Source organism: Genypterus blacodes, unplaced genomic scaffold (assembly GCF_046128005.1).
Source record: "Genypterus blacodes isolate CSIRO-AG114 ecotype Tasmania unplaced genomic scaffold, CSIRO-AGI_Gbla_v1 ptg000075l_1, whole genome shotgun sequence".
In the NCBI taxonomy this organism is placed as follows: Eukaryota; Metazoa; Chordata; class Actinopteri; order Ophidiiformes; family Ophidiidae; genus Genypterus; species Genypterus blacodes.
Window position 1 is genome coordinate 75,777 of NW_027466884.1, and position 11,892 is coordinate 87,668.

General features: G+C 40.8%; 4 protein-coding genes across 4 annotated transcripts; all 4 read left to right on the forward strand.

The window, feature by feature from the left end:
• Positions 1-450: 450 nt before the first annotated feature.
• On the forward strand, positions 451-1,377 carry LOC143006656 (olfactory receptor 2A12-like). Its single transcript, XM_076157895.1, has one exon. The coding sequence runs from the start codon at positions 451-453 to the stop codon at positions 1,375-1,377; it is 927 nt and encodes a 308-aa protein (XP_076014010.1).
• A 1,770-nt stretch (positions 1,378-3,147) lies between these two features.
• On the forward strand, positions 3,148-4,068 carry LOC143006657 (olfactory receptor 6N2-like). Its single transcript, XM_076157896.1, has one exon. It carries the CDS (start codon positions 3,148-3,150, stop codon positions 4,066-4,068), a length of 921 nt encoding a protein of 306 aa, XP_076014011.1.
• Positions 4,069-6,182: 2,114 nt separating this feature from the next.
• On the forward strand, positions 6,183-7,103 carry LOC143006658 (olfactory receptor 10J4-like). The gene has a single exon (XM_076157897.1). The coding sequence runs from the start codon at positions 6,183-6,185 to the stop codon at positions 7,101-7,103; it is 921 nt and encodes a 306-aa protein (XP_076014012.1).
• Positions 7,104-10,333: 3,230 nt separating this feature from the next.
• Positions 10,334-11,269, forward strand: LOC143006659 (olfactory receptor 10J4-like). Its single transcript, XM_076157898.1, has one exon. It carries the CDS (start codon positions 10,334-10,336, stop codon positions 11,267-11,269), a length of 936 nt encoding a protein of 311 aa, XP_076014013.1.
• Positions 11,270-11,892: the final 623 nt, after the last annotated feature.

The following is an 11,892-nucleotide window of genomic DNA, read 5'->3' on the forward strand; positions in this document are numbered from 1 at the left end:
CACTGTTCCTTTTACCTTCCAGGAACTCAACCATCATTAATCTGACAAAAGGTGATCTGTTTGGTGATGCTGCATCTGTTCGTCTTCCCTAAGGACATAGTATTTTACCCATGGCAGGGAGGATTATAACGTGTTTTAATGTGGTAAAAACATACAATAGAAACACAGTCCTAAAAACAAGGCCTACAGCAGTTGCAGGTTCAGGCCTCCAGAGTTTGATGATGTGGGTCACGTGTTTGCTGCTGTAGGTGGAGAGTTTAATGAGATCCATGGAGGGGGAAGCAGTCGGATAAAAACATGAACCACATTCTCAAATACTTGACTTCCTGAGTCCTGCAGGTGAGCACACACTAAGAGAGATTCATGGTCAGGTAACAGTGAGTCAGAGAACAATTCAGTCTGTATGTTTATATAATCTATGCCATTTAGATTTTGCATTTGGAATCCTTGATGGATGATGAACTAAATGTAACATATATAACTCTTGATGGACATGTAGAAGTGCACATTTATGGTTCCCTTTACTTTGTGATCATGTTTACAGCTTATATTCTAATCATCTGCAGTAACTCCACTATTATCTGTCTTATCTGTATTCACAAGAACCTCCATGAGCCCATGTACATTTTCATTGCAGCTCTGTTAGTGAACTCTGTTGTGTTCAGCACTGCTGTCTACCCAAAGCTATTGATCGACTTTCTATCTGACAAACAGATCATATCTGTCCCTGCTTGTCTCTGTCAATTTTTCATGTATTACACTTTTCTGGCTTCTGAATTCCTGCTGTTGGCAGTCATGTCTTATGACAGGTATGTGTCTATATGTAAACCACTGCAATATACAACCATCATGACTACAACAACAGTTTGTATTTCAGTTACTTTGGCTTGGTTTATCTCTGCTTGTCACATTCTTGTGGCAGTTCTTTTGAATGCCAATAACAAACTCTGTCATTTTATTTTGAGTGGATTTTTTTGTAACAACACAATGTATTCACTTCATTGTGTGACGTCAATAGAAGTCCGTGTATTTGGCGTGATCGCTTTGATAAATACTGTATTTTTGCCTTCACTTTTCATAATCTTTACATACACAAGGATTCTGATAATAACCTACCGAAGCAGTAAAGAAGTGAGGAAGAAAGCTGCACAGACCTGTTTGCCTCACCTGATCGTTTTAGTAAGCACATTACTTTTGGGCTCATATGACGTCATCATAGTTAGAGTGGAATCTGAGATACCAAAGACTGTACGCTTCATAATGACCTTACAGATGTTTTTGTATCATCCTCTGTTTAACCCAATCATCTATGGACTGAAAATGAAAGAGATTTCCAAACACCTGAAGAGGTTGTTCTCTCAAGACAAATTAAACTAATGTCCCAAACTGTGCTGTCACTTCTTCTCCACAGGATGTCATCAGGAGGTTTGATTCATGACTAACAGGCAAAGATCTAACTCTATTTTAATGTTTAATAATATAATCAATATCCTCATGCAAAGTCCTAAAACATCATGTTTACAAAATGTAATCACAATGTTTTCATTTCAGATAACATCAGATAACTAGAGTGTAATAAAGGATTTAGAATGAAAGCAAATTGTGGTTTATGTCTTTATTGTTATCATAAAAATCCAAAAACTATTAAATTCAACAATGCTGTAGTTGTAATAGGAAGTAACAGAAGCAGCTGATTTAATGTAATTTCTGTTTCTGTTTCACCATTTCAGAGTTTCAATCTCATTTGTTAGTTGTGATATCAGTTTTAACGATGATGATGAATCTCTTTTATTTTCAATCTTATAAAATAACAGGGCAGCACAGTGGTTAACACTTTGGCCTGTGATAGACTGGGGACGGATCCAAGCTGTCCCCTGCCTCTTCCCAGTGACCGCTGCAAGACGCTCCAGCTTCATATGTTTTAAAATACATCAAACTTACTTCAATTTCCTGAAAGCTTCTTGTTCTTTCCCCAAACAAACGGTTACTTCCAAACCAAAGTTCAACCCCTGCAGCTTATGGGCCTAAACTGAGATGAACTCAAACCCAGAAGAACAAAGTGGCAGGCCTGACGTTTGTAGATGGTGGCTACTAAAATAAATGTTTGGTATTCACAAACTGATGGTCACCTTGGAATCGTGGATAATGGGGGATGAATGGCGGTCAGGTTGAAAGCTGAGACTCTCTCCAAATGGCCCTCTGACAGCCAGGCCACACACGATACAAACTCATGCTGCTCAAAGCTGGAAGCTATGCTAATTTTGCTAGCATGCTAATCGCTATTTAGCACAACAGTAAACAAAACAACACTGCATGGATTTGGTAGCTGGAAGATGAAACACAGCCCAGCGTTCACCTGCTGGAGGCACGCAGATAGAGTCTACAGGCGGACAGAGCAGCACACACCGTCAGCTCCTCTGATTGGCCCCTCGCTGTAACTCTATCAGCCCCTCTAGCCTCAAAGTGACAGGCCAGAGGGATCTCAGGCATCCACTTACACTCAAGCACACTAACAGAGATAATTAGGTAGTGAGTTCCTGCCTGGCTTCTTGTGGAGAGTTACACAACTATATTGTTTTGAATTCAATCATTGGACTGCCTTGATCTTAAGGATTCAAGGATTCAATTCATTACATTACGAGCATTTGGCAGACGCTTTTATCCAAAGCGACTTACATTACATTACCACCCTTCGCAGAGGGGGGAGCAATTGAGGGTTCGGTGCCTTGCTCAGGGGCACCTCGGCAGGGACTTGAACCAGCTACCCTCCAGTTCCCAAGCGGAAGCCCTACCCACTGAGCTACTGCCTCCTCAATTCAGGGTCAAATAGAATATATTATATTCATGGAAATGAGGATTTGGGTGTGATGTCATGTAGTAATGTTGTTTACCAAGGTCCTAAAGATAGAATGGAGACAGCGTCAATAAACATCTCCAGTTTCAGGCCTCCAGAGTTTGATGGCGTTGGTCACGTGTCAGAGAGTTTAATGAGATCCATGGAGGCTGAAGCAGACGGATAAAAACATGGGCCACTAACTCAAATACTTGACTCTCTGAGTTGTGGAGATGAACACAAAGCCTGGTTACTGAGTATGACAATCCAATACAGGTTATATGTTCATATCATTTATATTCTGTATAAGTTCAATGGATGATGAACTAAATGTAACATATATAACTCTTGATGGACATGTAAAAGTGCAAATTTATGGTTCCCTTTACTTTGTGATCATGTTTACAGCTTATATTCTTATCATCTGCAGTAATTCAACTATTGTCTGTCTTATCTGTATTCACAAGAACCTCCATGAGCCCATGTACATTTTCATTGCAGCTCTGTTAGTGAACTCTTTTCTTTACAGCACTGCTGTCTACCCAAAGCTTTTGATTGACTTTCTATCTGACAAACAGATCATATCTGTCCCTGCTTGTCTTTGTCAATTTTTCATGTATTACACTTTTCTAGGTGCTGAGTTCCTGCTGTTATCAGCCATGGCTTATGACAGGTATGTGTCTATATGTAAACCACTGCAATATACAACCATCATGACTACAACAAGGGTCAGCGTTTTAATTGCTTTAGCTTGGTGTCTCCCTGCTTGTCAGGTTGTGGTGCCGGTGTTTATAAATTCTAATAAGAAACTCTGTCACTTTTCTTTGAGAGGAGTCTTTTGTAATAATGCAATGCATGCACTTCCATGTGTGAGATCAAAATTTATGTCCATATATGGCTTGATTGTTTTGTTAAACTGTTCAATTTTGCCTGTGCTCTTCATCCTTTTTACATACACAAGGATTCTGATAATAACCTATGGGAGTAGTAGAGAAGTGAGGAGAAAAGCTGCACAGACCTGTTTACCTCACCTGCTGGTTTTAATCAGCATTTCCTTTTTGAGCACATATGATATTATGATAATAAGAGTGGAATCTGATTTATCAAAGACTGCACGCTTAATCATGACTTTACAGGTGTTTTTGTATCATCCTTTGTTGAATCCAATTATCTATGGACTGAAAATGAGAGAAATCTCCAAACACCTGAAGATGTTGTTCTATAGAGACAAATGAATGACATTGAACGGACTTGAGTGTCATTTCCACGCTGCTTTAGTTCCACAGTGTGTATTCAGTGTAACAGTTTGTTTCAGAGTTTGATGATCAGTTTCCATAAAGAACCACATAATCAATATACTATCTGTATAAAATCTAGAGAAATAAAGAGAATGTTAAAACTTGACATACATCATTGCCTCTGTCTCTTAAATTACAGTAAAGTGTGACTTTCAATTACTGTTATTATTGTTATCATAGAAAATGAAGCTGTTATTGAATTGAACAAAGCAGATGTTGTTACAGTCAGTAACAAAAGCACAAGATAAATCTAACCGTCATTTCTAATAGATGGCCTCAGAAGGTTTTTCTTTCCATAACTAACAGTCAGCAGAGCAAAGGTGTGTAGAGTGTGTCCCTGTGGCTCCTGCTGAGTGTAACAGCTGTGTGATGCTCTTATCTCAGTCAGTCGCTTCTCAAGCTGGAGCCACTCTGGGGTCAGCTTTGTTAAATTGACGGAATGAATTGCTTGTTTATTATTTGTATTTAAATATGCTTTATTGTTAATTGATCTCTTAGTTCAAAACTTGTAAATAAACAGTTAATATTTTTCTTTCACACTTACAGCAGAACACTTTGATAAATCCTAGGGACCTCAAACTAAATTCCTGTAATATTTACACAGGAATAATCATAGCCAGACTAAAGTTTTTTGTCACAGACTCAATTATACCATCCATGTAGACCTCACACGTCGGTTCATTTGTACACTGTAGTTGTACACGTAAAGACGGGTGAAGGCTGAGAGAGCACAACCACCACACACACATCTGAGGCAGCCACCTCCACAACAAAATGCATTTTCGGGTCGGGGAAGATGAGACCTGAGGAAAAGCTAATCTTCAGCCTCTGCTCAGCCTGGGAGAACACTGGACTTGGGAGAGGTTAGCGCATGGAGAGCAGCAGGAAGGTCATTGCCCACGACAACATCCACATTTAACAACAAAAGGAGGCACTGCTATTAAAAAGTCAACCACTTCAAATCCCTGGGCTCAAGAGTCAAATCGTCACACTAAGACCTTAAAGTGAGGAAGGTACTAGCACGGAAAGTTCTGAATGGCATGGCCGGTGTGTGGAACTCCAACCTCCCTCCACATATCAAGCTTAGCTCCTTTTCCCTGCAACTGTGGAGTCCATGGACCCTGAACCCTACTCTGCAGACGTCTCTGGATGAGTGCCACACCAGGAGGCTGTGAACAATGACAGAACCAGATCAACCAGAACAAGCATGATACAAACAAGCATTTGTATGGGAGGTTACCAGGGGTGAGAAGATATCAGTATGGAGAATAAGGCTGGCCAGTCACTGCCAGAGGCACCGGGTGCTCCTTGGCGGTAAACTAGTGCTATGTGAGCCAACCCACAGTGATCGATGGCAAAGGCGTCTCATGCCAACGTACGTGGACATATTAATGAAACATGCAGGGGAGGAAACTACTGGTGAGCTAGCCAGAAGAATGGAGGACAGAGATGAATAGAAACCCCGCTGAAGGACTCGTTTTAGGATGATGGTGAGGACAAAGGTGGTAGTGCCGTTCTAACTATCTCCTCCATAATCCTGTACATGTAACAATACACACATGAACACAATTGGTTTTGTACAAGTACAGTTGAAGTTATTTCTACTTATCAGCTTGGATTTGTTTGTTGTAGTGTAGTGTAGTTCATCTGTTTGTCTTGTGTGTTTGTTGTTCTGTGTTGCAAAAGACCCCAATCAGTGCCTTTGTAGTTTGTAGTGCCTGTAACGAATCCTACTGGAGGAGGGAGACACCAATAATGATTGTTTGGTTATAGGTTGTTATTTGTTAATTGTGATGACTTGAGTAAATTCGCTTTAAACACAACCTCAGGTCAGCTGACTCAAATATACATTTCTGTCATCTTTGAGAAGATTTTAGCCTCAGTTGCTGTGTTACAGCTAAGATTGGCAACAAACAGTACGCTCAAAGAGCTTCAGCTACCAATGACCATTGAGAATGATAATGCAATGATATGAAATAATAGGGAATCAGAATAGAACAGATGTACAGTCCTGATAAACAAGGCCAACATCTTTTAACATGAGACGTATAATGGATGATGAATTAAATGTAACATATGTAACTCTTGATGGACATGTAGAAGTGCACAAATATAGATTCCTTTACTTTGTGATCATGTTTACAGCTTATATTCTTATCATCTGCAGTAACTCCACTATTATCTGTCTTATCTGTACTCACAAGAACCTCCATGAGCTCATGTACATTTTCATTGCAGCTTTGTTAGTGAACTCTGTTCTTTACAGCACTGCTGTCTACCCAAAGCTTTTGATCGACTTTCTATCTGACAAACAGATCATATCTTATCCTGCCTGTCTCTGTCAAATGTTCATGTATTACACTTTTCGAGGTGCTGAATTCCCTCTGCTGGCAGTCATGTCTTATGACAGGTATGTGTCTATATGTAAACCACTGCAATATACAACCATCATGACTAAAAGAACTGTTATTATCTTAGTGGCCTTTGCTTGGCTTTTCTGTGCTGCTCACATTCTGTTGGCCCTTATGTTGAATGGCTTTGAGAAATTGTGTAATCTTACTTTGAAGGGGATTTTTTGCAACAATTCGCTGATTAAGCTTCAGTGTGTGAGGTCAAAAGTAAGCATTTTCTATGGTGTGGTTGCTTTGTTAAACTGTTCAATTTTGCCTTCACTTTTCATCCTTTTTACATACGCAAGGATTCTGATAATAACCCATCGCAGTGGTAGAGAAGTGAAGAGGAAAGCTGCACAGACCTGTTTACCTCACCTGCTGGTTTTAATCAGCATTTCCCTTTTAACCGCATATGATGTTGTTATAATTCGAGTGGAATCTGATTTATCAAAGACTGTACGCTTAATCATGACTTTACAGGTGTTTTTGTATCATCCTTTGTTGAATCCAATCATCTATGGACTGAAAATGAAAGAAATTTCCAAACATCTTAAGAGGTTCTTCTGTCAACACAGTTAGTTCATTCCTTTCTCCTTCTCTCCTAAATCTTATCCATTGGTATTTGTTGTTCTAATAACACAGCGACTGAGCAATACACTTCATGTTTCAAAGCCCCTCTCAAACTCACATTTTGTTGTCATTTTTCATTACACAACTCTCATTTTCACAACTTTGATAGTAAATCTGTCACTTTTATATTGATAAATAGCAAAATACAACTCTGTAATGGTCTATTGTCCTAATTGCTGTCATAAGTACTGATAATGGTCATTATAAAATGCAACATTACTGTTGTTGACACTGTTAGTAGCAGAAGCAGCACATGACAATGTTCAGAAGATCACTTTCTTTATTGTTTCTTTGTTTCTGTTTCTGTTTTTTCATTACATTCAATTCAAACACTTCTCCTGACATTAATCTTCCTCGTTATTGACTGAGTCATTACAATGAAAGTCATTCGTCACCACCTCAGGGTGAAATGTTACAACCTGTGTGTGTCCTCTCACATGCACACGGTGAGTGTGGGGGTGCATCCTTTCATTTCTGTCCAGAGTGTGTTATCTTGATAGAATCCAGACTAAAAATGCATCTTTCCTGCTGAATGTAATTAAAGTGCTGTGACACAGCATGTGAACAGAGTCTCCTTTGACGAGACGGTGATTTGCTGGCCTAAATTATCTTTAGGGATAGGTATGCTTAGCTAAGACTTAGCTTAACCTTAGTTGGTCAGTGGTAGTGTGAGTAAAGTCAGAGGATGGGCCATGGGGTCTTCTCTCTTTTCTCCCCATGCTAGCAGATTGTTTAATGGGTTCACCAAAGTCCACCCACCATCCACCAGCCACGCTGAGAGCCACTAAGAGCAATTCATTGCCCTAATATGAAGAAACAAATTGGGGGAAAAACATGGAATCCAAGTGGGCCATGTTCAAAGGCTCCAGCAAGAAGTCAGGTTCCAGGAGGCCAGACGGGCTGTGGCCACAGCAGTCATTGAGGCAGAAAACACCCATGTGGGAGGGGTTCGGGAGGCTATGGAGTAGGCCTTAAAAGAGGCAAACCATCCGGCCAATCAGGCTCGTCATAGGCTGTGCTCAGCAGGGGAGGAGAACTGCTGACCTGGACTGGGGTTGTGAAGTGGTGGAGAGAACACTTTGAGGAACTCATGAATCCGACCGACATGTTGCAGGTTCTGAGGACTCGGAGGAAGCCCCACCCATGCCCCTGGCAGGGGTCGCAGAGGTAGTGAAGAAACGCCTCGGTGGCAAGGCACGAGGGTGGATGAGATCCGCCCCCGGAGTCTGAAGGCTCTGGCTCTTCAGTGTCATGTGGGGGTTGGGGACAGTACCCCAGGATTGGCAGACCAGGGTGGTGGTCCCCTTTATCAGAAAGAGGGACTGGAGGGTGTGCACCAATTATTGGGGAATCACACTCCTCAGCCTCCCTGGCAACGTTTCCTCCAGGGTGCTGGAAAGGAGACCCAGACGGAATGTCAAACCTTAGATTCAGGAGGAGCAATGTGGGGAATTCTGTGGGAGACACAGTGGGAGTGTGGGGTACCTGGGCCATTGATACGAGCTATGCGGTCCTTGTATAACCAAAGTGAGAGCTGTGTCCTCATTCTCGGCACAAAGTTGAACACATTCTCAGTGGGCGCTGGACTCTGTCAAGGTTGTCCCTTGTCACCGGTCCTATTTGTGACATTCATGGGCCGGATCTCAAGGTGCAGCTTAGGTGAGAAGAGTATCTGATTTGGGGATTTGAGACCATCGTTCTCTGCCGGAAAATGGTGGATTGCCCCCTCCGGATTGAGAATGGGTTGCTGCCCTAAGCGACGGAGTTCAAGTATCTCAGCGTCTTGGTCATGAATGAGGGTAAAATCAAGCAGGAGATGGACGGGCAGATCAGTGCAGCATCAGCAGTGATGCACACGTCGTAATGGAACATGGTGGTAAAGATGTAGCTGAGCCGGAAATAAAGCTCCCGATTTATCAGTCGGTCTACGTTCCAACCCTGACCTATGGCCATGAGCTTTGGGTAGCAACTGAAAGAACCCTGCTGCCACCAAGACCCAACCCCAGATAGGCGGGAGAAGATGGATGGATCTTTTGCTGTATTCTTGTATATTTTCCCACCAGTGGTTCTTATTCCACACCTGGCCGTTTGTGTAGAGAGAGAGTCCCTTTTTGAAATTCCTCTACCAAAGTTTCTTCCTTTTCCTTGTACATTTAAAGGTTTTGTGAGTTTTTCCTTGTCTTCCTAGATAGCCCTGGGCTGGTCGGGATGCTTGTGCTGCAGTGGTCCTGTAAAGCCCTCCCAGATGTTTATGTGCTATATGGCTCCACGATTTGATTTGATTTGAAGGTGAAGTTCCTCTGATGTTATTTTCTTCTTATGCAACTTAGCAGGATGACATGTTCCAGAGTAGCTGGTTTGTAGCAGAGAGGGCGATGATGATCACCCAACCGGTGAACATTTGTGGGGAATTCAATTCATTCAAGGACCACAGCAGAAACTAGATCCTAGCTGGTTGCATCCTCTAGAGCTCTCTCCGGGAGATGCTCCTCTCTGATCTTCCCACTTCATCTTCACCTATGCTGCTGGCGGTGTCATGATGCTTCAGCCGCAATTCTGCTTGGAGCATCACCTGACTAGCAGACCTTTTTTGTTCTAGTACAAATGTCAATGCTGACACTCTGGATTTGAGCTTTTTTAGTATTTTGAGTTCTAAATGGTTATCACAAGCCTGGCTTTTGCCACCTTCAAAATTTCTACTACTTTTTTCTCCTAGTATGCAGTTGCAGCATCAATGGTCTGCTTTTTTAAGGTTCCCCTAAATTTCACCCCTTTATCCTTAATTATGACCTCCTCAGGTCAGGTGCCCTCAACAGTGTACTCAAAGGGATTCACTTTCCAATGACCATTGAGAACTATGATGCAATGATGTGAAATAACAGGGAAGTAAAATAGAATAGATGTTCAGTCCCGATAAACAAAAACAACTATAGGTTCAGGCCTCCAGAGTTTGATGATGTGGGTCACGTGTTTGCTGCTGTAGGTGGAGAGTTTAATGAGATCCATGGAGGGGGAAGCAGTCAGATAAAAACATGAACCACATTCTCAAATACTTGACTTCCTGAGCTCTGGAGGTGAGCACACACTAAGAGAGATTCATGGTCTGTGAGTCAGAGAACAATACAGTCTGTATGTTTATGTTTTCTGTGTTGTTATAATTTCATAATATGAGAAATTTCATGGATGATGATTTAAATGTAACATATATAACTCTTGGTGGACATGTAGAAGTGCACATTTATGGTCCCCTTTACTTTGTGATCATGTTTACAGCTTATATTCTTATCATCTGCAGTAACTCCACTATTGTCTGTCTTATCTGTATTCACAAGAACCTCCATGAGCCCATGTACATTTTCATTGCAGCTCTGTTAGTGAACTCTGGTCTTTACAGCACTGCTGTCTACCCAAAGCTTTTGATCGACTTTCTATCTGACAAACAGATCATATCTTATCCTGCTTGTCTCTGTCAAATGTTCATGTATTACACTTTTCTAGCTTCTGAATTCCCTCTGTTGGCAGTCATGTCTTATGACAGGTATGTGTCTATATGTAAACCACTGCAATATTCAACCATCATGACTAAAAGAACTGTTATTATCTTAGTGGCCTTTGCTTGGCTTTTCTGTGCTGCTCACATTCTGTTGGCCCTTATGTTGAATAGCTTTGAGAAACTGTGTAATCTTACTTTGAAGGGGATTTTTTGCAACAATTCACTGATTAAGCTTCAGTGTGTGAGGTCAACAGCAAGCATTATTTTTGGTGTGATTGCTTTGTTAAACTGTTCAATTTTGCCTTTCCTTTTCATTCTTTTTACATACGCAAGGATTCTGATAATAACCTATCGCAGTAGTAGAGAAGTGAGGAGTAAAGCTGCACAGACCTGTTTACCTCACCTGCTGGTTTTAATCAGCATTTCCTTTTTAACCACATATGATGTTGTTATAATTCGAGTGGAATCTGGTTTAACAAAGACTGTACGCTTAATCATGACTTTACAGGTGTTTTTGTATCATCCTTTGTTGAATCCAATCATCTATGGACTGAAAATGAAAGAAATTTCCAAATATCTTAAGAGGTTTTTCTGTCAGGACAAATTTAACTTCAGAAATTAGTAATTTCTGCTGCAATTTGCTGTATTTGTTGTAACAATATGTTTCCATGACTGAGAGGCATCGGAGAGTTCTATTCTCAATTCTAATGACACAGTGACTGAGCAATACATGTGTGTATGTTTTCAAAGCCCCTCTCAAACTATATTATCACATTATGTTATCGCTTTTCATTACACAACTTTCTTTTTCACAACTTTGATATTAAACTTTTGATTTAATTAAACAGTAAAATAGAACTCTGTAATGGTCTATTGTCCTAATTGATGTGGTAAGTGCTGATAATGATCATTATAAAATGCCACATTATTGTTGTTGACACTGTTGGCAGCAGAAGCAGCACATGACAATGTTAAGAAGATTTTTTGTTTTTGTTTTTATATGACAGTTTCTGTGTTTTCAATACATTTAATTCAAAATAAAAACACTTTTCCTAACATTAAACTTCTTTGTCATTGACTGTGTCGTTCCTAAGAAAGTCATGTGTCACAGCCCAGGGGGAAATTTGTAAACAAGTCTGCTTTTGCTGGAAAGTGATCTGGCCTAAATGTAGTTTAGGCTTAGACGGTTTTAGTTAAGACTTAGCTTGGCCATAGTTGTTCAGTGGTAGTGTAAGTTTAGTCAGA

Excerpts from the sequence above, each read along its gene's own strand:
- LOC143006659 (XM_076157898.1), top strand. The coding sequence starts at position 10,334 with ATGGATGATGATTTAAATGTAACATATATAACTCTTGGTGGACATGTA.
- LOC143006658 (XM_076157897.1), top strand. The coding sequence starts at position 6,183 with ATGGATGATGAATTAAATGTAACATATGTAACTCTTGATGGACATGTA.
- LOC143006656 (XM_076157895.1), top strand. The coding sequence starts at position 451 with ATGGATGATGAACTAAATGTAACATATATAACTCTTGATGGACATGTA.
- LOC143006657 (XM_076157896.1), top strand. The coding sequence starts at position 3,148 with ATGGATGATGAACTAAATGTAACATATATAACTCTTGATGGACATGTA.